This window comes from Cibotium barometz, chromosome 47, assembly GCF_041138505.1.
Source record: "Cibotium barometz isolate CiBa-2024 chromosome 47, ASM4113850v1, whole genome shotgun sequence".
In the NCBI taxonomy this organism is placed as follows: Eukaryota; Viridiplantae; Streptophyta; class Polypodiopsida; order Cyatheales; family Cibotiaceae; genus Cibotium; species Cibotium barometz.
Genome location: NC_141092.1, coordinates 10,272,016 through 10,297,496, shown reverse-complemented (window position 1 = coordinate 10,297,496; position 25,481 = coordinate 10,272,016). Strand labels below are relative to the sequence as shown.

General features: G+C 45.3%; 1 protein-coding gene across 1 annotated transcript in view; it reads left to right on the top strand.

Moving 5' to 3' along the window:
* The first annotated feature begins 633 nt into the window (after window positions 1-633).
* ALB1 (ALBINA 1) overlaps window positions 634-25,481 on the top strand; it is an 80,548-nt gene continuing 55,700 nt past the window's right edge. Inside the window, exons 1-6 of the mRNA XM_086784425.1 lie at window positions 634-1,059; window positions 1,193-1,371; window positions 14,723-14,807; window positions 23,843-24,159; window positions 24,291-24,414; window positions 24,549-24,641. Of these exons, the coding sequence (XP_086640551.1) occupies window positions 796-1,059; window positions 1,193-1,371; window positions 14,723-14,807; window positions 23,843-24,159; window positions 24,291-24,414; window positions 24,549-24,641 (1,062 nt within the window). The 5' untranslated portion in view covers window positions 634-795. The remainder of the gene's footprint in view (window positions 1,060-1,192; window positions 1,372-14,722; window positions 14,808-23,842; window positions 24,160-24,290; window positions 24,415-24,548; window positions 24,642-25,481) is intronic.

Genomic DNA, 25,481 nt, shown 5'->3' with positions numbered 1-25,481 from the left:
GAGCTCTTAACGGCTGCTATTGGCCATGTAGGCAAAGCAAAGAAACCAAATGTGGGGGATAGGATTTGGTGGCCTCTAGAATCTCTGGCCTTCCTTTTGACATGGAGATATGGGTGAAATCTCGAGAATCATGTAGACTAGTGAAGATTGCTTGCCAGGGTTCTACAGGAGTCTTATGGGGGTTTCACAACCATCTAGGGCTCAACGTCCAAAAGGCAAGTTGCAGGGCGTTCTCTTACATGGACCAATAGCATTAGGGACCTTTACACGTCACGAACGGCATTTTCAAAAAATTACGGGCAGCATACCAAGGTCGGATGCAAACCTGTCCGCCTTAGAAATTAGTGCGGACAACACTCATTGGCCATTGAACCTTGGATCCAGTTTAATTGCCTTACCACTAGACCAATCACATGGTTGTGGTGAGGACTTGGTGGCATTTACTCTATAATCTAGTTGTGTGAACTGCCAATGCCTGGACAACCTTTACTCCCTCAATTTCATTCCCTACTAGGCGCCACCTTGTGAAAACCCCCTTAGACACATCCGATGGGGACATGCTCTTAACCGAAAAAATAACACTTATCTTTGCCCATAAAACATCACATTTGTTGACAGAACCTTACCGGGAGGGCAGACCAAAAATGTGCGCCCACTTTTGTGAATAGACTTTGGAGCCGAAACCTCAGATTCTTATCCTTAAGCGAGTTGCCAAAACCCGAGCTCTATCCTCTTTGTTCTCTCCTCGCAAGTCGCCCAAGCACGCTGCAGAGGGGACCTTGCAAGGAGCTTGCAATGGCGACGCCTTGCCTCCCCCATCTGGCCCCTTCAGCACCTGCAGCTCTGCATTGCCATTGCCCCTCCCTCCTCTCCCCATTTCTGGGCATTTCTCTTTCCAAACCCGTCCGCCCGCAGACAGCTGCCACATTCCACCCTCGCCTGCGATGCCAGGCCGCCCAAACGATCTCCGCCCCCACCTCCAATGGCGCTGCCACTCGCAGTCTCGAAGAGAAAGCGTATGGGCGACAGTATTTCCCTCTTGCAGCTGTAATTGGCCAGGTGTGCCATTGATTTTATGGTGTACTGGGCTCTGGGTTTTCAGCATGTTTGGGTGCCTTGATTTTCTAATGGAAAAGGATAATTTAAAGCTGAAAAGATCAAGCATGGGTTTTATTTATAATGTGGTTTGCAGGATGCAATCAAAACTGCCCTTTTGCTTGGTGCTGTGGACAATGGAGTTGGTGGCATAGCGATAGCAGGCAAGCGGGGAACGGCTAAAACTGTGATGGCCAGGGGGATGCATGCATTGCTACCACCGATTGAAGTTGTGACTGGGACAATTGCGAATGCGGATCCTACTCGGCCAGAAGAGTTAGTTATTTACATTCCTAGTTTCATTTCACTCCACAGACTTCTCAAATGCACAGGGTTTGACATAATGCTGGGATGCTAGAGGAGACTCTACTGGGTTCAAGCTAGGTTAGACATGTGCTTGGTTAAGGTGCAATACAGCAAAAGAAAGTCGCAGATGCTACGAGCAGATGGCTCGCAGAATTTCATCTCAGAGGCATTCGGAAAACACATAGTACTAAGGTCTTTAGAACGCGCATAAAACACTAGAATTCCCGGTAAACAACATTCTAAAGGTGTCATACTGATGCTATCATGAACATGCAATCTTGTTGTCACATGCGGAAGCTTTGGGAGTCTTCTTTCAGCCCTGAACACCATCCTGGAACAACCTGATGCAAAACGCAAGCAAGAGAGATGGAGAGAAGAGAGAAAGATAGCTGAGTTTCAGTATATTCATATAGTACAAAAGGTGTACAACTCTTGGTCAGCCATAGGCTGCCATCAAAAGGTGGTAAACACACCTTATCTAGTTCTAGTCTAAGGACCCTACTCCCTAGAGGAGTGAGTGATCAAAACATTGAGCAAGTGTTCCCTTTTATAGGCCATGAATTTCCTTATGGACTGGCCGACCTGGTGTCAGTGAGATCGTGACAAATATTATGTCTTTTGCTGCAACTGATAGAGACATAGCCCCTTCATAAACTGGCTGACACCTCTTGAGTCCTCCACAAGGTCTTCCTGCCCACACTAGCAGCACAAGCTCCTGAGTCTAGTCCTTAACTGGTTCTAATCTTTTGTTCTTTATCTTGTTGCCCTTCAGGGATTAGTAATTGGAATTAGCATCCACATGTGTTGCACATGACACTTGCTTACACATTTCATCCGTTTCATTGCCAATAATAGTTTGGATTTTTAGCATATAGAGGCCTGCAGCAACCATCCACTTAGGGCCGCATTCCCAAACAGCCCGACTCGTCAATGACACCTTTTGTGGGTGACAAGGCCTTGCTTGTGTTGTGGGATCTCAAAGCCTTAATAAAGGTCTTCAAAGAAAACCAGTGTCACATGCACCCATGCATTGAGGTGCTATGTGACACATTGGCTCATCACATCAGTGCTACATTTGTAACATTTTTACATCAATAGAACCATTTATTTGTCGTACGCCATGTCCCCATTGTGAGCCCTAGTCGAGAGACATGTTGGGCAGCTACGTAGGTCACATCTGAAGCCTTAGGTGTCGGTATATGTCACTTCACCTGCCCGGAGAACAAAGCATTTAGGTTATCCCAGGGTAGAAGCATGTAGGTAACAAAGGCTTAGGCCGGCTTTTGGCCAGCCTTAGGTGGGCTCTCATAAGAGCCACCAAAAGGGGAAAAAGTTGAGCCTTTGGCATGCTAGCTAGCCCATATGCTAATCGGCCAGCAGAAGGGCCACCAAGAGCCACATAAGAGCCACCAAGAGCCTACAAAAGGGGAAAAAGTTGAGCCTTTGGCATGGTAGCTAGCCCATATGCTGATCGGCCAGCAGAAGGGCCTGTTGGCCAGCATAAGCAGCCCATTCAGCATAGCAACAGCCTGTTGGCCAGCAGATGAAGCCCTATAACGCACGTGTGAAGTGTTGTGTAAAATATGATTTTTAGCATATTGTGGATAGAGGAAAAACAGGTGGACAGCATGATAGCAAAACCAGCTAGCATGTAGGGACCTATATAAGGCGCCCTTCAGTCCCTTGCATTCCTTCACAATTCAGCAATGAAAAACAGCAGCTAGCATGTGTGCTTGAGTCTTATGACTTGTAGATACATCTTCAGCAAGAGCACTTAATTGTGTTACAATCCAAGGCCAGCAAAAGAAGTCATTTTCAGCATTCACTCAGCAGATTTGGGTGTGCACATTGGCTCCCGAAGACCGCTTGATGATTCAACCGACATTTGGTCTACCTTGTCCTTACGTTTGGCATTCCCTGTCATCAAGTAAGTTTCTTATTAAAGTCTGCATCGTAAAGGAGTTCTCTAAAGCAATAAAGCCTAAACTCTTGCTTGCAGGAGGGCCCCTCAAGTGGATAGTTGGGATCCAATCTAGTGTCGACTCTCTATCTCTATAGCTTTATGTCTTGTCTAAAGATTTAAGTGTTGCTCAAACTCACTAAAACCAAAGGTATAAAGAAGGCCTTGTTGAGTGTTATACTATCTTACTGGTTGTGTGCTAGCTTGGCTACCTAAAGTGAGAGTGTCACTAGCCTGGACATTTCCCAGTATGAAAGGGGTCTGGTGGACTCTAGGATGTCTAAATATTTGGAAAGTACAAGCTTTGGGAATGGGGAATTATCCTAGAAAATTTACGAGAGTTGCTATTTTTGGCCCGACTTCGATGGAAATTCTGTTCGCGTCATTATATCTGGAATTGAGCAGATACCAAGAGTTGGCAAAGTGCCTATGACAGAATGTCTACTAGTTGGGATATTTTTAGAGGTAAAGATTATCAGAGAACCCATCTCTTAGATTGGGATATGTGCTAAGAAAGTGGATCAAAGTGAGACATGTGGCCTCACACTTGTCAGAAAGTGGATGAAAGTGGATGAAAGTGAGACAAGTGGACTCACACTTGTGCTAAGAAAGTGGATGAAAGTGAGACAAGTGGACTCACACTTGTCACTCCATCTATTGTGTGGCTCTCCACTTGTCATCATAGCCTTCTCTTTCCATTTTCACTCGTGGAAGTCCCAAATCTATAAATTGGAGCCCTCTCTCTTCATTAATAGAGGCTCTCTTGTTACACACTAGCCTCTACCACCGTTACAGGCTGCCCTAATGATGGCTGCTCTCTTTCTCTCTCTCTTGAAGGCTGCCCATGAAGAGTACCGGCTATTGGGGACTATTTTGGAGGTTTCCATCGCGAAGAAGTACTGAAGGCAAGGATATTTAATCATTTATTATGATTTCTAGCCATTGTACTTGTTGTACCAACCCTTATACCTGTTGTACCAGCCATTGTATTGGCTGTACCAATCTTTGTACTTATTGTACTTGCTTGTACTAGCCATTGTATTAGCTATACCAGCCATTGTACCAGCTGTACTAGCATTTGTACTTGCTATACCTATTGTACCAGCCACTGTGCCGGCTCTACCAACCATTGTACCAATTGTACCAGCCATTGTACCATATGTACCAGCCATTGTACTTGTATGTAACGCGCGGAAGCTCTGAGAAGTCTTCTTTCAGCCCTAAACACTCTTGGAAACCTTCTGATGCAAAAACGCACCATCTGATGCAAAAACGCAGGTAGAGAGAGAGTAGAGAGAGAGAGTGAGAAGTGCTGGAAATTCAGTATATACTATGGTACAAAAAGGTACATATCTTTGCAGCCCTTGGCTGCCTTCATAAAAAGGTGGCTAACCCTAAAAACTGTCCCCTATGGGACCTCTAGTGATCCAATCCCCTAGTGGGAGAGAATGAATAAAACAAGGAGCAAGGGGGCCTTTTTATATGGGTCTTGGACCCCTTTTTGTGCTGGTCGGCCAGTTCCATGTCCACACATACTAGCAAACGCTGCCCGACTGGAGGATCTACTTGTCCTTGATGCGCCTGATGCTGCCCATGTCCTCTGACTCAGCCGACTGGTTCTGGGAGCAGCCGACAGCATCCCTTTGGTTCTTCTCCAAGCCTTGCTTCAGTCTACACTGCCAAGAGTGCTCTATGTTTTGCTCCAAGTCCTGCTCCATGTCCATCTTCTACTGGTTCATGGTCTTTTTCTGTTTGCCTCTTCTGGATCTAGCCCTGAGAATGTCCATGGCATCTGTGATGCACATGACATCCCCCTCTGCTAAACTTGATGACGGGAATCCAACCTGCTCTTGGATGACTGTCATCATCCCAATCCTGTCCCGAAGTCCCCCTGTCATTATCCATCCTTGGCAAACCTTTTTCTCTGAAAATCCGGTCTGTTCTCCAAACCACTCTGTCTCTGATGAAGATCTATGCATCTGGTCTTCCTCTAGTCCACAATCCATTCCTGCCCTGGCTCTGAACACCGTCTTGGTCTTCTTTCCTGGAACTGAGTCTGGCACTCTCACATCACCCTTGGAGGATCAACCTCCCTTGGGACCGTTACCTGAGAACCTATCTGGCTCACGGAACTGCCATCCCCATCTGGCACTGTGGAACACCACCAACAAACCTCCTGGGAGTTCTTCCCGATCTGTGTTCCCGCCTTGGGCTTCGAATCCGTGTACTTTCCTGTACCTTGGACCTGTACACCATCATCTAGGACTGAATCAGTGTTTAGCTTTGCTGAGCCTGATGCTCTGATACCAATGTAACGCGCGGAAGCTCTGAGAAGTCTTCTTTCAGCCCTAAACACTCTTGGAAACCTTCTGATGCAAAAACGCACCATCTGATGCAAAAACGCAGGTAGAGAGAGAGTAGAGAGAGAGAGTGAGAAGTGCTGGAAATTCAGTATATACTATGGTACAAAAAGGTACATATCTTTGCAGCCCTTGGCTGCCTTCATAAAAAGGTGGCTAACCCTAAAATCTGTCCCCTATGGGACCTCTAGTGATCCAATCCCCTAGTGGGAGAGAATGAATAAAACAAGGAGCAAGGGGGCCTTTTTATATGGGTCTTGGACCCCTTTTTGTGCTGGTCGGCCAGTTCCATGTCCACACATACTAGCAAACGTTGCCCGACTGGAGGATCTACTTGTCCTTGATGCGCCTGATGCTGCCCATGTCCTCTGACTCAGCCGACTGGTTCTGGGAGCAGCCGACAGCATCCCTTTGGTTCTTCTCCAAGCCTTGCTTCAGTCTACACTGCCAAGAGTGCTCTATGTTTTGCTCCAAGTCCTGCTCCATGTCCATCTTCTACTGGTTCATGGTCTTTTTCTGTTTGCCTCTTCTGGATCTAGCCCTGAGAATGTCCATGGCATCTGTGATGCACATGACATTGTATCGGCTGAATGGCGGTGCCCACAAAGTGCGTGCTCACTTCTTGCATGAGCCCGGCAACGAAGTGCAATTTTGCAAGGAGGTTTCGGCCGAGAAGAAGAAGGAAGCTTGTGGTTTATGAGGCGGCGGAGTTGGCAAAACGCAATCCTCAAGTGGCTGCCGTCGACCCCACATCCTTTGTGAGGACATCAACGCCGCATGTACCTCGTTCATCAAGAGAGGCATCCGCTTCCCGGGGACGCCAAAGTACTCTTGATGAGAATTGGAACCCTCAATTGAAAGAGGAGGTGGACATGGCGGTGGCACGATTCTTCTTTCATGACCACATAGCATTTCGGGCGGCACGGTAAGTCCTTGGCACTATGCATATGTATTATTATTTAATATTTATACTATTATGTATTATGCGTTTATACTTTAGGCCGTAGGGTTGCTCATGTACTATTCAAATATCATGCTCTAAAGACTAAAAGACTAAATGATGGTAAAAATCTGAATTTTGTTTGTGTTTTGCATATGGTGTTTTGGATAGATCTCCATACTTTCGGGCCATGTGCAAATTGATAGCGGAGTATGGACCCTCTTATGTTCCCCCCTCTTCGGAGACCATCCGCACCTCTCTCCTTGAGAAGGAGAAGGCAAGTGGAGGTGGCGGCCAACCACATGAAAGAGCAATGGGCTGAAAATGGTGTTACCCTCGTCGTTGATGGGTGGAGTGACACTAGAAAGCGCTCCATCCATGGAGTTGTTGCCTACTCACGAGGGGAGACATACTTTGTGGACTCCCATGATGCTTCCGGGACGGGGAAGAGTGCCGAGATACTTGCTGCGGAGTGGGCAACAACACTAGAGACGGTGGGGGCGGAGAATGTCATTGCCATATGTGCGGATGGAGAACCGGCAAATAGGGCGGTGGGGACAATTCTCCAAGCAACTTATCCTCGCATCACCGTGTGCTTTTGCATGGCCCATTGCCTCAACAACCTTATCAAAGACATAGGGGCCTTGGATTGGGCTGCACCTGTCATTGAGGGTGCCAACAAAATAGTGACCTTTGTCCTCAACCATCAAAGGGTGCAGCATGAGTTTTCCAAGAAGTCAAGCCTCTCTCTTCTTAAGTATTCCGAGACGAGGTTTGCATTCAACTTTCTCATGCTAGGCCGCTTGTGTACATGTAGCGGGGCATTGAGGGGACTCTTCCTCAGTGATGAGTTTGCACGCACTTCAGAGGCTTCCACGACGGTCGGCAAATTTTGCAGGGAAAGGGCGGACGATGTGGCATGGTGGGAGGAGGCCAAGGCGCTTGTGGAGATGGTGCAACCGATTATTGATCTCCTTAGGGTAGTGGATTCCACTCAACCATGCATTGGCAAAGTGTACGAGGCAATGGATCGCATGATAGAGAAGCTAAAAGCAATGTTCAAAGTCAAGCCTCACTATAAACAGGTCAAATCCCTATGTTTGAAAAGGTGGCAAGCCTACCACTCTCCCCTCCATGCTGCTGCCTACATTGTTGATCCTGAGTTTCAAGGCAAAGGGCAACACAAGGACAAAGAGGTGAGCAAAGGCCTTCGACAAACCTTGGATCGCCTTTATACTAGTGAGGAGGATCTCCGCACAATCAAGGACCAATTGCAGATTTATAGAGAGAAGCGGGGGGCTTTTGGTTTGGCAGATGCACAGGCGGACCGCTTCAAGATAGGGTCTGCACTTTGGTGGGAGGATTATGGTCGGAAACTCCAAAGTTGCAGGAATTTGATGTGCACGTACTCTGGCAGGCTTGCAGTAGCAGTTGCCTAGAGCAACTCTGGTCAGTTTATAGCCACATTGCCTCTAAGAAGAGGAACCGCCTTGGTGTACAGCGTGCAAATGATTTGGTATTTGTCAGTGCCAACTTGCGAATGCTTTGCAAGGGCTTGACAAAGAAGGCAGATCCCTTCACCGAATGGGAGCAGGCACAGTAGGACCCACATCTCTCTGATCAGCAGAGGGCCGAGATTTTAGAGGAGCTTTAGGTTGTGCCCGAGGCATTGTCCCCCCCACCTCCCCCTCCCCCTCCACTTGAGGACTAGCCTATGGAGGGCTTCACTGAGGAGGTCACGATTGATCTTCACTCTTTTCAGCCTCTTGCCTAGTCTCTTGAGTCTAGAGTCTGGAGTCTCGACTCTTGCCCCACTTTTTTGCTAGCAATCTTGTATCTTGGCACTTAGTCATTTTGCCTTGAGTGTACACCCTCCTTGGGCCTTTCATACTGAATTTTCAGCAAATACTAGGGGCTGGGACTCTGAAGCAAGCCACATGGTGGGAGCATATGGCAAGTACAGGTAGGTAGGTACTGACGGCGGCGTGAACTGGAGGATGTACCAATGGCCGATGTGTGATTACCAGCTGTCAGGCGAAGATGTCAGCTGTTAGACGAGCAGGACACATTGTATCAAGTGAGTAGACATGGTGCAGGCTGGCGACGGGATGGGCGGCTGGACGGAACTGTGCGATGCACGTTGGACGGGAAGTGCGACGGCAGTCAGACGGAAATCGGGCTGGTGGCGGCGGGTACAGGCGGCACAGCCAATGGGCGAGGAGGCGGTGGCGCTCGCAACACTATCCCCGTCGGCAAGGGAGGCGGGTGTGGGCGGTTCTCACCTAGGGGCTGAGCGGAGGCGGTTGCCTCAGCACTACCGTCTCCAGTGCAGAGTGGCGACGGACGTCTGGGCAAGGTTTTCGCCAGACGGAATGTTTGTGCTGTCGGACAGACTGGGTCTGGGCGCCGAAACCTGCTTGACTGACAGAATGGTGGGCCCTGGTTGTTGCCGACGTACAGAGTGCTGTTGACAGACCTGATTGTCAGACGGATTGGGCGATGGATTGCCTGCTGCTTGCAGATTTCAGCGACGAATTCCACAGGCAGCTGCCCCAGCTCTGATACCAATTGTTTGTGTTGGACTCACACACTCATACACACAGAATCCTGCAAATTAGGGTTAGGTGCAGGACGAAGCTCACACAGAAATGAGAGAGAGAGAGAGAGAGAGAGAGAGAGAGAGAGAGAGAGAGAGAGAGAGAGAGAGAGAGAGAGAGATTTTATTAACGTCTTCCAAAAGACCGAACTCGGCCTAGAGAGAGAGAGAGAGAGAGCCAAAAGTGTGGTAGCCACAAAATGCAAGTCAACCCCTGCATGTGTGTCACATCCATATAATATAGAAGTACAAAATATTATATGGATAGAGTGTCCTTTCACACTTGATATCCAAGGGAAAAAACCACATGGGAAAAAGTGTCCTTGGTTAAGCCCTGTTCACACATAGCACTACCATAAGTGAGCTTATGCCTACAATTTCAATGTTTTATGTATAATGTTTCAACCATCAATTAGAGTGATGGGTCTTCGCAATGCGTGGCTCAATTGATGGGATTGGTTTCATAGACCAATTCATGCTATTGCACACATCCTCCATCCTTTATGGAGAGATGATAAGCAATTCTTATGTGAGGAGTTGGAGAATGGCTGGAGGGAGTACATCGATGATTTGACTGATGGAGAGATGATAAGCAATTCTTATGTGAGGAGTTGGAGGATGGCTAGAGAGAGTATATCGATGATAAGCAATTCTTATCATCTCTCCATCCTTTATGGAGAGATGATAAGCAATTCTTATGTGAGGAGTTGGAGGATGGCTGGAGGGAGTACATGGATGATTTGATTGGTGGAAACATGCAGCAGTTGAGGATACTAGAGCAGGAGCGCCTACACTTATGGAATGGCACATGAAAACACTTTGGGTTCCCCATTGCTCGCCAACGAGAGTACTTGCTTGAGCCTGTGTCATGATGGGAGAAATATGGCATGGGTGCTGCCCATCTAGTAGGAACTTTGTTGCTTGTGGTCCTAAAGTGATGGAGTTTTAGTAAATTTTTCTCAACTTCTTGAATCTTCATTTATATAGTAACCTCTAAGTTCTTGTCATTTTTGAATGATAAAGAAGCATTGCCATAAGAGTTCTCTCACAGGACTGCAGCTCGGATCCTTGTGGGAGAAATTGGAGTACCAGGGCTCTCTTTCACACAAAGAAGAGGAACATATTATTTACCGCTCAGCTGGAATGTTTGGTGTATTGCCACTTCAGTCTTCATCTTCTTGAGGATAAAGTCAATCCCATTGAGTCTCGCCAGGTGTCAACTTGATCGACATCGAGAAGGTGAAGGAAATTCTAGAGATCCCACTAGATGAGCAAGACATTCATGCTATGCTCTACGAGGAGGCCATGCAGCCGATTTGCACCACACGGAGCCGTTCGAGAGTCAGCGCCCGAGTTCAAGCCACCACCAGTTCATCAGTGGTGGCGAGATCTAGTGCACAAGTTGGCACGAGTTGGCACGAGTTGGAGTGCTACAGCACAGATAGAGGAGGCAGATCCAGATGATTCAGATGATTCATCTACTTACACTACAGATTCAGATGCTGAGGCATCTGATGTTGATATAGATGTGTAGACTCTAGAGTGTCAGTCTTGAGTCTTGACATTATTTTTATTTCGTTTGTACTTAGCACTTGTGTTATGTGTAGTGTTTTGTATGGCTGTTGCATGTGATGCAGCATGCTCGTACTGCATAGTTTTTTGAGTTTTTGAGCACTTGCCACTTGCTTGGTCTTGGCCCTTGCAAGTTGCCCAGACTTCAATTTGATGTATCATTTTGATTTGACTTTGATCATGGATGGTGGATTATGTTACCCATTGTCTCTTAGCTCTAGCCTCTACCGTCTTGATTGTTCTTCAGTTATCATTCTTTCGGTTTTTAAACTTTACAATGTACATGAATGGTTAATGTTGAATGGTCATTGGTAAATCAATATTAAAGTTAATGTTGAATGGCATTGTCGCCTGGGGGCTGGGACCATGTGAATGTATTATCATTATGATAGCCATAGGCTTCAAATTGTTCACTCTTGATTTTTTATGCACAAGTTTAACTTTTATACATGAAATTTGTTGTTCGTAGGCTTACAAACTATATATACAGGCCATAATTATAGCTAAAAAAATTTGATGAATAAAAAACTTAATTTAAAAACTTTACCAAAAATAAAAAAACGTTTTTAAAAGTATAAAACTCGTATAATACTTCCTGTTTTAAAAACGTCTGACAACTATGCGTAGTAGGTACTTTTCTTTTACTATGCTAGTAACATTTACCATGTCACACATTTATAGCCCGTCACTTGTCATGTGCATGTACTCACTTGACTCTTCTTTCAAACTTATATCAAGAGGTGTTTGTTAGAGAGTCCTCTAATAAGATTGTACTTTCTTTTAGTGAGTACATGAGCTCTCTTCCACATTGGGTCTATTTTGAAATTCAAGTGGCTCTTGTATTGTGCCGCGTGCATCACATAGAGAGATGGCGTGTGGACATGGTCAGCTGTCTTAAAGGAAAGATTAGAGGCCAGATAGACGCTATTTAGGACTTGGAGTTGTCTGGACATCCCTAGACCAAGTTCCCAAGTGTAGAGCTCGTTGGCACAATTGGCCAAAACTTGCACATGGCCGGTCCTTGGGTACGTGGCCCGGTTGTCCAAATACATGTCCACTTGGCCCAAACAGTGCCCTCTAGGCGGTTGCAAGGTAAACACGTCCATGTTTCACCCTACCTTGGCATGCACATGACATCCCCTTCTATTAAACTTGGAGCATTGGGGCACATGATGCACTTTTGCTCCACTTGCTCCACTTCTACCCAGATTTATCACTCCTTGATTATGGCCTCCTGGCATGTTGTTTGTTGGAAACGGGAGTGAACACACATGATTGCTCAAAAGAAAAATAACAGCCATCACATAACTCTCCTCACCCTCTTTGTTAATGAACATGGCAATTGGAATTGAATGACCTTCAATGGATGAGATAAACACAAACTGTGGCTTTTGCTGGACTCTCTGCACTCCTTACTTGGGGAAATTGTCTCTCGAGCCACTTGTGGTCTTGGAAGCTCTTTGTCATCCTTGGAAACTCCCTTTTGAAAGAGTGTCTACCTTTGGTGAACTCTCTACTGTCGTGCCTTTGTCTATGGGCTCTACAGTTGTTAGCTCTGCACTCAGTGCATGGTGACAAGATGGCTCATCATCAGCAGTGCAACAGTTGTACAGTATTAGAACCCAGTAGGATGATATTTGTCGTACGCTGTGACCCCATTGTACATCCTTAGTCCAGGATAAGTCAAGCACGAGCTACGTAGGTCATTCCTCAGCCTTAGTGGGTCAATCAGTCAGTCAAGTCCCTTAACCCACTCGGAGAGAATCATTCATGCATGTAGAGTCAGTAGAAGCCTTAAGGTTTGCATCAGAAAGCACTCTGCATCCTGCATAATATGCATGCATATGCTTGTGCATCATTTAGAACATCCCAAAAGCCTTAGGGAATTTACTAGGATTTATCTGGTATTTTTTCCATATTTTTTGGTATTTATTTAGCATTTATTGTCATTTATAAATATAAACTTTATTAAATAAATGACCAGTCAACTTGACCAGCCTCTAGCTAGTATAAATAGGCTTGCATAGGGCTTAGTTTCTCATTCAGTCTTCTGTGTGCTAAGAGCTTTCCTCCTCAGTCCTAGGAGTTCCATTGCCTTCAGCCCTAGACTAATCCAGCCCTATTGGAGCTTCAGCGTTTGCTTCTCCAGCCAGGAGACCTTGCATTTTGCTTCCAATCAGCCTCTACAACGCAGCCCTTCAGACCCTAGGCGCCTGCTTTCAGCATCTATTCAGGTCCAAATCAGTAGGCAGATCTGCGTTTTCCTGCATAGTGACCAGCCGCCTGCAGATTCAGTCCTACACAGTCCCCAAAACAGCACATCAGTCTGTGTTTTTCTGTCCAGCATCAGCCCAGCCATGCGTTGACAGTTCTACAGCAGTTCTTCCATGCATTTTCAGTCCTACAACAGTTTACATCAGTAACCAGCCTTCAGTATATCATCCATGCATACACCAGCCCTTTGGTGAAGGTATGGGCACCTGGTTGCCCATACACTTCCCATCTGGTCCAAACATGTAACAGGAACTTACCCTATAGGTGGTAAACGCATGTCCATGTGCCACCCGACTTGGGCATGCACATGACAGCCAAGCAGGAGAGACTGATTGACACACTAGCTTGTTAATTTTCTGAGTGGCTTTTTTTTTGGGGGGGGGGGGGGGGGAAGGGAGCTGGGTGTTTGCTTTGACCAACATGAAGGGCTTTCTTTCTTTTCACTCTTCTTTCATCCACCACGCAACAAATATTTGCTTGTGAAGCAACCATCCTTTAGAGACTCTATTTTGCATGCAATAGTTTGTATTTTGTTCTTGCCATAGTTGTTCTTGCCATAGTTGTGACACTCTACGTCCTTGTTTTTAGAAGATTTATCTTTGTCTTTGTCGTTGTCCTTGGAGCTCTTGTCAGAATCCCCTTTCCCTTTCTTCCATTGAATCTTCCCTGTATCTTGAGCAGTCAAAGCTCGATCAAAACCACTAGAGGTGCTGGTCCACTCCTCAAAGCAACACTCAATGTGCATAATGGAGGGAAGCACTTCCTCCCAAGTAACTTGAAAAACCCAAGGAGAAGAAACAAGAGAATGAAAATAAGCATCAAACCTCTCTTGAAGCTTGGAGAGAAGCCGACTAGCCATGTCTTGAGTAGAGATATGCTTGCCACATACAACAAGCTTGTCCTGGAGATCCTTCATCTTCGTGATGAAAGCAGATATTGAAGGAAAAGTGGCCACCGAAAGGTTCATAAGCTGCTTTTTCAAAGCCAAAATCTGTCTTGAAGACTTATATCTCGTAAAGATGCAAGGGCCTTCCAAACTTCATGTGCCGCATCTGCTGTACGCACATGAGAGAGTACATATGGAGCTGTTGAGGCTCACTTTTCCTGGTTCCAGCAGGAAGATGGATTTTCAAGTAAGCATATGAATATTTTCTGCATCTCTGCGTGTTTCCCTCTTAAATGGGTGTGCAAGTAGTTTTAGGTTGTTTGTGGTAACAAGGACACAAGGTTTTTTGGGCCTTTCTAGCTTTTATTTTTTGTCATGTATATCCACAAGCATCTGCAATGTCTTCTCGGTCTGCTTCATGCTTTATAAGTTTGTGCTCATTCGTTTGTACATGCATTCTTTTATGCTTTGCAAGTTTTCAGCAATTATTAGCTTGAGTTTTCCGAACATGTTCCCCAGCATTTGAATGAATTCTTAAACTCTTTCGCCCTTGTTTTTGGGTGTGGGTATGTGCGTGCGCATGGGTGTTTTTTTTTGTGTGGGGTGGAAAGGAAGGGGGGGAGCATGCTTGTTAGCATTTATGTACACATATGGTCGAATAAAAGTGCATATTCATGCACTTTGTGTTTTCTGGAGTGACAAACTCTTGGTTTTCTGTTTCGTGGAGATGCAGATGGGAAGCTGGTCTTGCTGATTGTGTGGAGTACAACGTGGATGGTTCAATAAAGACAGAGGTCGTAAGGGCCCCGTTTGTCCAGGTTTGAAGTGTTTTTACTCATGAACTTGTGATATCAAGAATGGCTTCGAACTATCTTTGCTTAAGTAAACTTTGGTTCAAGATGAAGTATATTAATTTATCTGTCTGTGCAAGTTGGCACAGGTTGTGAGGTAAAAATCAAGTACGTGCCTAGAGAAGTATATTAGTGTCTGCAAAAGACCAAAGGTTCTATGAGACTTAAGTGATACAGTGAATCCATGAAGTAACTGTATCATGAGAAAAAGATAAAGCAAACTAGCTACGTAGACAAAATTGTTAGACATCATCCCCTTCTTGCTATTTTAGCCTCTAGGGCTGACCATGTTAGCTAGAGGGGCTGGTCACCCCTCACATATGTTTTCCCATATTATTCCCCATTTTATGGAGTCTTGGGTATTTTTCCGAGTTGTGGAGGATTTATTCCCTAGTCGGTTGCCTTCATATGGGCATATATATAGCTGGCTTGCCTCCCTCATTCTTCATTGCTTGCTTCGCATTGTTTGCTGCAGTCCCTCACATACGAGGTTTTCTCCCCTCTTGCTTGGGGCATGTATTCCTTTGGATAATGATATTGAGAGCAGGTTCTCACATGTGTTTTCTCTCCATCTCTCTCAGGGGATGGGTTTATACATCGACCGCGGTACATGGATGTATAAGTGCCACACAGCTCTCGCGTTGCTATTGGACATCTACGAGTCTCATCACATTAGCTAGAGATAGAGGTTGGGAGAGCGGCATGGGTTCCCAGAGCTGAGCGGATATGCAGATTGTGCCGCGAGGAGGTGGAGACTGAGGATCACTTTGTATGTAGATGTAGAGCCCACCAGGGGGTCAGAGATAGATATGCAGGATTGTTTGAGGAGGCCTCGGACCAGCGACAGCTTGGCAGACTACTACTAGAGCTTCATAGTTCTCGAGAGAGACTCCTTCAGACACCCACTCCCACTAGGGGTGGGAGACAGTCCCAACTCACAGATTTCTTCCAGAGAGCTATGCCAGTGCCAGTGCCAGCTGATGTACCACGTGGAGTGACCGCACAGAGAGTAGAGGAATTGAGAGCCAGGAGGAGACCTAGACAGACTGGACATAGAGCACCCCGACTCCGTCACCGAGAGATAGCAGCTATCTGAATGAGACACAAGATGGAGACACAGGAGAGGCTAGCTCGCTTTCATTGGTACATGTTCACGCCATCCACAACCTCAGCATCGGCGATGTATGATATCTTATATCCCTCTTATGGCACTGGATGGAGTTAGACATAGATCTGCATAGCATGCTTGTACTACCCCTTCAACATACAGAGATGCATCTTGCCTTAGCACTCCATCCACATCCCCACCCCCCTTTATATTGTTTGTATATGGGCTCCACCGATCCATGATCATGTGTGACCTTGCACAGGCATTTTACATCCACTGCATGTGGCAGACTGCTTTTATGTGTCTGGAGGATCTAATGGCCTGGAGTTGCTGTGTGGAGGATCGCTTCCGCCCAGTAGGCATTAGACGAGTGGCCCACTATAACTAGGTTGCTCTGTTTAATGTAACACCTGGGCGGTGGAGTGGTCTGGATGTCTCTAGTTCCACCATGTGTGCCGCCTAGTCCATTTGGTAAGGCCATCGAAATCTGGGGGCTCTACATTGTCTGGTTGGTAAGGCAATCGGAATATAGGGGTGCTCTGATTGTTGCTAGGTGTCTCTAACCTAGGTTGAGTGTAAGAAACTAGTGATGGGTGGTTGTGAAGTGTCTAGAACTTGAGCCACGGCCTTTTTATATCTCAATGCTGGCACAACTCTATTAGATAGTCTCACAAGTAGGGCTCCTTAGGAAAGCCAATGACTTGGGATAGTGGACCAAACCCATCTCTCAAAAGGTTGTGGAACCTTCGTTGTATCTCATAGTACATTGGACATGTTAAAAGGTGGTACTACTCCATCTTGACCTCTAGAGAGTAGAGCCTGTAGAAGGGTTGACAGGCATTTCAGAAACGCCACACAGGAGACGAGTTTCAAAAACAATTTGTACCTTTATAAAACGTTACTTAAATGTTTCAAACAATAAAGGGGTCATAAAATGTCTCTTTTATTTTGGTATGTACACAAAAAAGCAAATTATGAGTACGCCAACATGAACAAAAGTGATGCAAACAGAATGGGCATGTTCGTGGATTCATCTAGGTATATAATTCAGCCATATTCACGGACATGTAGATTTCACATTGTGAAGTTTTCATTTGAGTTGCGGCCAGTTGATATTGTGCTAATTATTTCTATCTTTAGCGGTGCATTTGCCCTATCAACTACTTATTTTCTGGACTAATTCTTTATATTTGCTACTTTCCTTAGTGCTAGGCTTCATTATGGCTGAGTCTGCCCTGCAGCTCCGGAGGTTTGATAGAAACTCAGTACGAAGGGCTTTGTGTGAAGTGTGTGTGTGTGTGTGGAATTTCACATTGTGAAGTTTTCGTCCGAGTTGCGGCCAGTTGATATTGTGCTTAATCTTTCTATCTTTCGTGGTGCATTTGCCCTATCAACTACTTATTTCTTGTACTAATTCTTTCTATTTGCTACTTCCCTTAGTGCTAGGCTTCATTATGGCTGAGTCTGCCGTGCATCTTCGGAGGTTTGACAGAAACTCAGTACGAAGGGCTTTCCGTGAATATATGCTCTTCTGTGTGTGTGTGTGGAGTGCGTGTGTGAGAGCATATCTTGATACAGAGTTCTACACCCACTATTGGGCACTGATGACGTTAGTGGGATGTTGTAGTATCTAGTCCATACCATGCATAATGGAGTTGATAGATATATAGTCTTGTGGGTTGACTACCATGAGTATATTGTTGGAAGGTTGGCGATTTCGAGCGTGTGATCTATGGCTAGAAGGTGCCTTGGATTATCCCATAAGTGGAAGCATGGGAAGTTGAAGAGCCATATATAGGCTAGAGTGGCACCTTGTCATAGTTATCTCCTCCGGCCGGTGTTTTGGGAGGCAGCTCACCGAGAGACGGGAGCCCGGTGGAGGGATGCTGCAGTGCCCATTTGGGGTGTTCGTGGAGCTTAATGGTGATGCGTCTCCTACGTGCGTTAGTCTTCTGCTGCGCATTCTGATATGGTATTAGAGCTCGGGCTGTGTGGTCCTGGGCGGCTCAGGCGTGTGTGGTCCTGGGCGACCCCCTCGTGCCTCGGTGGCTTGCGGAGCTCAAATCAAGAGAGGGTGTTGGAAGGTTGGCGATTTCGAGCTTGTGATCTATGGCTAGAAGGTGCCTTGGATTATCCCATAAGTGGAAGCATGGGAAGTTGAAGAGCCATATATAGGCTAGAGTGGCACCTTGTCATAGTCATCTCCTCCGGTCGGTGTTTTGGGAGGCAGCTCACCAGGAGATGGGAGCCCGGTGGAGGGATGCTGCAGTGCCCATTGGGGGTGTTCGTGGAGCTTGATGGTGATGTGTCTCCTACGTGCGTTAGTCTTCCGCTGCGCATTCTGACATATATAACATGCACGTTCCTAAAAGGTGAATTTAGGCATGTTCCTGGATCTATCTAGGTAAATATATATTCCTAGATTCATCTAGGTATATAATTCAGCCGTATTAGCGGACATGCAGATTTCACATTGTGAAGTTTTCGTCTGAGTTGCGGTGAGTTGATATTGTGCTTATTCCTTCTATCTTTAGCGGTGCATTTGCACTATCAACTACTTATTTCCTGTACTAATTCTTTCTATTTGCTACTTCTCTTAGTACTAGGCTTCATTATGGCTGAGTCTGCCCTGCATCTCCGGAGGTTTGACAGAAACTCAGTACGAAGAGCTTTGTGTAAATATATGCTCTTATGTATGTGTGTGTGTGTGTGTGTGTGTGTGTGTGTGTGTGGAGTGCGTGTGTGAGAGCATATCTTGATACAGAGTTCTACACCCGCTATTGGGCACTGATGACGTTATTGGGGATGTCGTAGTATCTAGTCCATACTATGCATAATGGAGTTGATAGTTATATAGTCTTGTGGGTTGACTACCATGAGTATATAACATGTACGTTCCTAAAAGGTGAATTTGGGCATGTTCCTGGATTCATCCAGGTATATAATTCAGCCGTATTAGCAGACATGCAAATTTCACATTGTGAAGTTTTCGTCCGAGTTGCGGCCAGTTGATATTGTGCTTATTCTTTCTATCTTTCGCGGTGCATTTGCCCTATCAACTACTTATTTCCTGTACTAATTCTTTCTATTTGCTACTTCCCTTAGTGCTAGGCTGCTTCATTATGGCTGAGTCTGTCATGCATCTTCGGAGGTTTGACAGAAACTCAGTACGAAGGGCTTTGTGTGAATATATGCTCTTATGTGTGTGTATGTGCGTTTGGAGTGCGTGTGTGAGAGCATATCTTGATACAGAGTTCTACACCCGCTATTGGGCATTGATGACGTTAGTGGAGATGTCGTAGTATATAGTCCATACTATGCATAATGGAGTTGATAGTTATATAGTCTTGTGGGTTGACTACCATGAGTATATAACATACACGTTCCTAAAAGGTGAATTTGGGCATGCTCTTGGATTCATCTAGGTATATGTATAGTAAAACACCATACAAAAACATGAAATATGGTCCATCACTATGATCTGGCAAATGAGAAGGCATGTGGCATTGTTGGGTAGGAGGGAAGCTAGCCTGCACACTTTTTTTTTTTGTGTAAATCTCTTATATTAATTTACAAGCGGGAAACCTCAGAATGAGGAAAACCCACCATAAAGATCATATACAAAGGTAATAACAGGCATTCACTGCACATGTGAAAGCCAAAATACAAACTCTCACAATCAGGCTCTAAAAGCAAATGTAGGAAAGTTGTAAGACTTCCCGAGGTATCTCTTTCATGTCAAAGGAAAACTGCAAGGACTGGCGTAACCCGAATTTGAACTTTGCAAATACATCTGAACATGGCTTCGCAAACATAATCTGATTTCTGTAGTTATAAATCTCCCAGAAAAGGCAGAAGCGGACCCACATGAAGAAGATTTCATAAGATCTGAGAGTATATGGAACAATTCCAAACAACCAGAACTGTCTTCCAAATTTATAGGAAGGATAGCGCAATCTTAAGCATTCAGGAACCCATCTAATCAAATTGTTTGAGTGTTGACAAGCGCACAGCAAATGATAAGGAGTCTCAGCCAAACGATGACATCTTATGCAAATCGCCGATGCAATAGACCTAGCTTCTAAAAAGCTTCCAATAGGCAGAACCCCCACAAGGCATCTCCACATAAAAACTCTTTCTTTGAGAGGAAGATTACTTTTCCAAATACTGTGCAGTCTCTTACGCCACCATGCTGTAGATTTGTGTAAATGCCATAAAGCATTACAGTGATCAGTAATCCAGGGTGAAGGCTGCATTTTAAAATATACATGTTTGGCTGTAATCTGCATCAAAGGGACCCCCATGATCATCCAATCCAAGTACCTTTCTTCTCAAGAAGTGGAGGGATTGGGGATATCGACGATAACATATTCTGAATTAAATGCCAGAGAGACCTATAGTGCAAACCAATGCCAAATCTTGTTACAGCACTTGGAAAAGAAAGAACCATACCATGATCATCAATCACGTCTCCTATCGTGATTATATTCTTATGAGATACAAAATAAGCTTTACGAGGTTCTTTTTCAGCCAAAGCAGGAGAGAATATGGCACTCCAATGTAGATTTTCAATTCGTAATGAATTGCCCTGCGGCCCTTGTCGTCCTCGCCAAACGACATGTTTGGTGACAAATTTCCAATCCGAGAGCAGAAGTTTTTTTATAAATTTATAAATGATATACATACATGTTAAAATGTCAATTGACTTACACTAGGTTACTCCATTTTTTTATAAATCTATGGAGGCTTTTCTGATTTCTTGTCTAGATTACATTTTATCTCTTAATGTTATGCAATGCTCATGTGAATTATTTAAACAAGAGCTAAAACAAATACATAATGTTCTCCAGACTTTATGAGTAAGTGCAAAAATGTCCAAGACGTGCTCATCCCTCTTTTAAGCTTTCCATTGCTGCACTGAAAACCCTGAACTTTCTCTCCTCTCCACTCTTCTATTGTAAAACAAGCTTTTCTTTTCTCTTCTTCTCTTTTCTTACCACCATGGCCTCTTCCAGTAATGTGAGAAGACCTAGGGAGAAGGTGGAAGAGCTTGTGCTGCATAACACAAGAGAGTTCGATGGGCTAGGTTTAGGCCCAGATCTATTCCTACGAAAAGGAGTAGCCATTGCTGACTTAGCAGACATCATGTTGTTCGTGTTGGAACGAGATTGCTCTTCACTGAGCAAGAGAGTCACAAGGTTGTCAAAAGTGTCCGCATTAGGTGCATTGCCAGCCAACAACCGCAAAGTGGTGCCAAATGTCTGATAAGAGTCACGCAAGTTGCGCAAAACTGTCTGAACAAGATAGCTATTTGTCAAAACCTCATCAATGTTGACAAGGCAACTGTCGGCTGTTTCTTGCTGCTCTAGCTCACAGCAACACTCCCAAAAAGAAAACATAAAGCCAGTGTAGATCTCCTGTCTGTGGTGACACTACGAGCCCAATCAGTATGTGTACCCATGTAGCTATGTCTCTGTACCAGCCTCATAGAAAAGTCCATAATCAACTCCGGACTTTAGATACTTGAGAATCTATCTAGCCACATTCAATTCTGGCTTCCTAGGGATCTACATAAACTGACTCACAAGTTCAACATCATATCTGTGGAAAGCTTTATGTTTTGCTCCAATGGCATTGAAATAGGCTTACAGCCTATCATACTATACTTGGATAACATGTCCAAGCCATACTGCCTCCGTAACAACAAAATGCCATGAGGTGATATCACCACCTCTATGCCCAAGAAATACCGTAGCTCACCCAAATCCTTCATCTCAAACTTCCGCTTCAAAAACGACATCATGTATGTCAGTTGTCACGTGCACCTTACACTGGGGTACACGGTGACACACTGGCATGATCATTAGTGCAAACATTTGTACAGAAGTAATATCTTTTCTAGGAATATTTGTCGTACGCCGTGACCCCATTGTGAGCCCTCAGTCCAAGGACAATCAGGCACGAGCTACATAGGTCAGTCTCCGAGCCATAGAGGTCAATCTGGAGTCAGTCCTCTTAACCCACTTGGAGAATTCATCAAATAGAGCATGTAACAGTCAGCCTTAGTAGTAGGGATGCATAAAAAAGCATTGCATGCCTATGGGCCAGCCAAAGGGCTAGCCCATTGCGTCATCAGCGTGTCCAAGGGCTGTTCATGGGACAGCTTACAAAGGTGGCTATCTGTAGCAATGGTATGCTCTCATAGAGCCCACACCCCTATTTGGGGTGGTGGTCACCCGTCTGTCTCAATAGACAGCCCACTTCCTTGCCTTGCGTGCCTTGAGCACTTGCACCGTTCCAATCTTCCTTTGTTTTACCTGTAGTGGCACGAGTCTCCAATGTAGATGGCAAAGCATGACTGCATCGTTAAACTTGAGGAGGAGAGGCCTCTCCATGGTCAATGTATTACCATGCTTGCCAGGTGTCAATGAAAGGGGTCTCCTCAAGACCCATTTTCTTGCATAAGTGCTCTCCATCCTCCCTTTGGCAAGCCCTCTGCAGGGATCGTAGTTACTCACAATGAGCTCTAGCTTGCCTATGCTTCTCATCCTCAAGTGTGGCTGTCATGATTACTTCTTTTTTTTTTCATGAGGTCTTATTCCATTCGTAGTCGCCCACGGGAATTTCACCCGGCTACACACACACACACACACACACACACACACACACACACACACACACACACCTACCTGAGTACCGCAAGGGGGTACCACCCTTTCCAAATATTGGCCACTGGCCGATTGGAGTGAACACCCTGCACAAATTTGGTAGAATTGGGCGTCGTAAGTCGAGTCACGATCTTTGATGTCCATGGCAACCATTGTCCTTGATCTAGAGTGTGAGCTTGAAGGGCAAGCATTGCATACTGTTGTCGCCGCAGGAACGCTGAAGAGGAAGGTGGAAGCAAGCACCATGACGATCGAACGATGACGACCTAAGGAGTGTGGATGGCTGCCTACGTGCCCACCTGCACGTGAGCACACCCTTAGTATAAGATGTCCCCAAGAGGATTTGAACCCAAGACCTCCCGTAGAAAGTCCAAGGTCTTATCCACTAGGCTACTGCCTTGGGGACTCATGATTACTCTTTGAATCTGTGGGGTTTATGTTTCTTGTCTAATTTAACCCACTTCCTCCCTGGTGGTCTGTATGGCCCTGTGCAGACCTGCATTCTCTTTTTGAGTTTGGTGGCATGCATTTCCCTGCACAGCCTTTCATTCTTCTCCTGAATCTGTTGTAGCTCTAATTTGATGGTCTCCTTTTGAGACTCCTCATTCCCCCTCTTGTGAAGGTCCTCCTACAGAGAGACAATCTTTGCATTAAGGCAAGTTATTTTACTCTCTTAGTGTTCTTCCTGCAAGATCAAGATTTCTTTTGTGATGGCAAGGCTGTTGTGGGAGACGGGGGCTATTGGACTGGTTGTATCCTTGATGTGCATCACCATTAAAGGCGTCTTTCAGCTTCCCTTAAAGGCCATTCCACCTGGATAATCTTGTCATGGTAGTAGTGCTGACATTGATTGAGAAACCCTCAAATACCTGGATAATCTTGTCATGGTAGTAGTGCTGACATTGATTGAGAAACCCTCAAATACCTGAGAACCCTAAACAGAGACAGAAACCCTAAAAATGCAGGGAAGCTATGAGAGAAACCCTAAATGCAGAGGAAAACCTTAATAATGCAGACAGAAACCTTAAAAACCATAAAGCATGGTAAAATCCTAGAATGCAAAAGGAAACCTTAAAACACAAAAACCCTAAACGCAAAGCAGCTGTTAGAGAGAGAGTGAGAGAGAGAGAGAGGTAGATGGCTGCAGTGATGCTTAGGCTGCATGCTACTGTTGTTTCCAGTATCCATTTACTTATGTAGCACATTATCATTGTTGTGTTTATTAGATTCCGCTTGGAATTACGGAGGATAGGCTGCTTGGTTCTGTTGATGTTGAGGAGTCAGTAAGGACTGGGACAACTGTCTTTCAACCAGGACTACTTGCAGATGCTCATAGAGGTGTACTTTACGTGGATGAAATAAACCTTTTGGATGAAGGGATAAGCAATTTACTCCTAAATGTGCTCACAGAAGGGGTAAATGTGGTTGAGCGGGAGGGCATAAGCTTTAGGCATCCATGTAAACCACTTCTTGTTGCCACATATAACCCAGAAGAAGGTTCTGTACGCGAACATCTTCTTGACCGGATAGCCATAAATTTGAGGTACTTGAAGACTGTCTGGAGGCAACTAGTTGCAGTTTATGCTTGTTTCTCTTTATGTAATGAAGCTGCTTTTGCAAGTGCATTGCAGTTTAAACTAAGGGTTGATTTCAACGCTGTACTGTGGCCTTCAGTGCAGATGTTGTGTTAGAATTCGAGGATCGAGTGGCTGCCGTTGGTATTGCTTCACAGTTCCAGGATAATGCAAAAGAAGTGGTCAAGGAGGCCGCAGAGGCTACTGAAGCTGCAAAACTGCAGGTTCATTCACATTCTTAGCAGTAAAGTGACACTGTGCGTTAGCTTTGGTGAAGGTTCTGGATACGCTCATGTTTGTTGTGATTTCAGGGTGTGAGTATTGCTTGTTGTGTGAAGGTCTCATAATCTGTTGGCAGGTCTTACTTGCTCGAGAGTGGGTGAAGGATGTTCAAATCAGTAGAGATCAAATCAGATATCTTGTCACTGAATCTCTTCGTGGTGGTTGTCAGGTATTTATTTATTTGCATGCCGATTGAAAAGGTCATTTACAAAAGACTTGATTCCTTTGGTTTTTGAGGTTTAGCACCAAATCCATTTTGCTTACATAAGGTCCCTAGTGCACCCGATTTCTTTTTGTGTGTGTGTAGAGAGAGAGAGAGAGAGAGAAAGAAAGAAAGCTGTATTAACGTCTACTAGAGGCTGAACTCGACCTATGAGACAAATCAATGTACAACTGTCAATGTCTTCTAGATGTCCAGAAAAAAAAGGACAAAATGAACATGAAATAAAGTATGAAAGTATTGAGCTAGTGGGGGGGTGTGATGGATGGAGCACTACTGCTAGAGGCTCAGTATGCAACCTATATGTGTAGGGTATACAAGAATGCAATGCAGATCTGTCTAGCTCCAACCAGTACCATAATGGGGGTGTAATATGTGATCCATAGGCGATGGCGAGGCAAAAATACCTCGGAGCATGATCTCCGGGTGTGAGTGTAAGTGATCTAGCCGCTCTTGGATATGGTGCTGATGTCGAGCCCGTATCTCTGTGATCTCCCTCTGATGTAATCTGGGAGTCTGGTAGCCTGGTGCTCTCGGTCTCCGTCTGGCTCGGAGGTCCGCAGTGCGCTAAAGTGTAACCCCCTCCTGTGTCAGGGTAGGCACTGGGATAGATCTCTGGAAGAAATCAGTGAGCTGGAGCTGTCGCCGACCTCTCCCTGTGGTATGAGTCCGTATCAATGTCTCTCTGTGGTGCTGTCTCTAACAAGAACTGGCCAAATCTGTGCTGGTCTGCGGACTCCATGATCTGGCAGGGTGAGGGATGTCCACTGAAGATGGTGGTGTATCTCT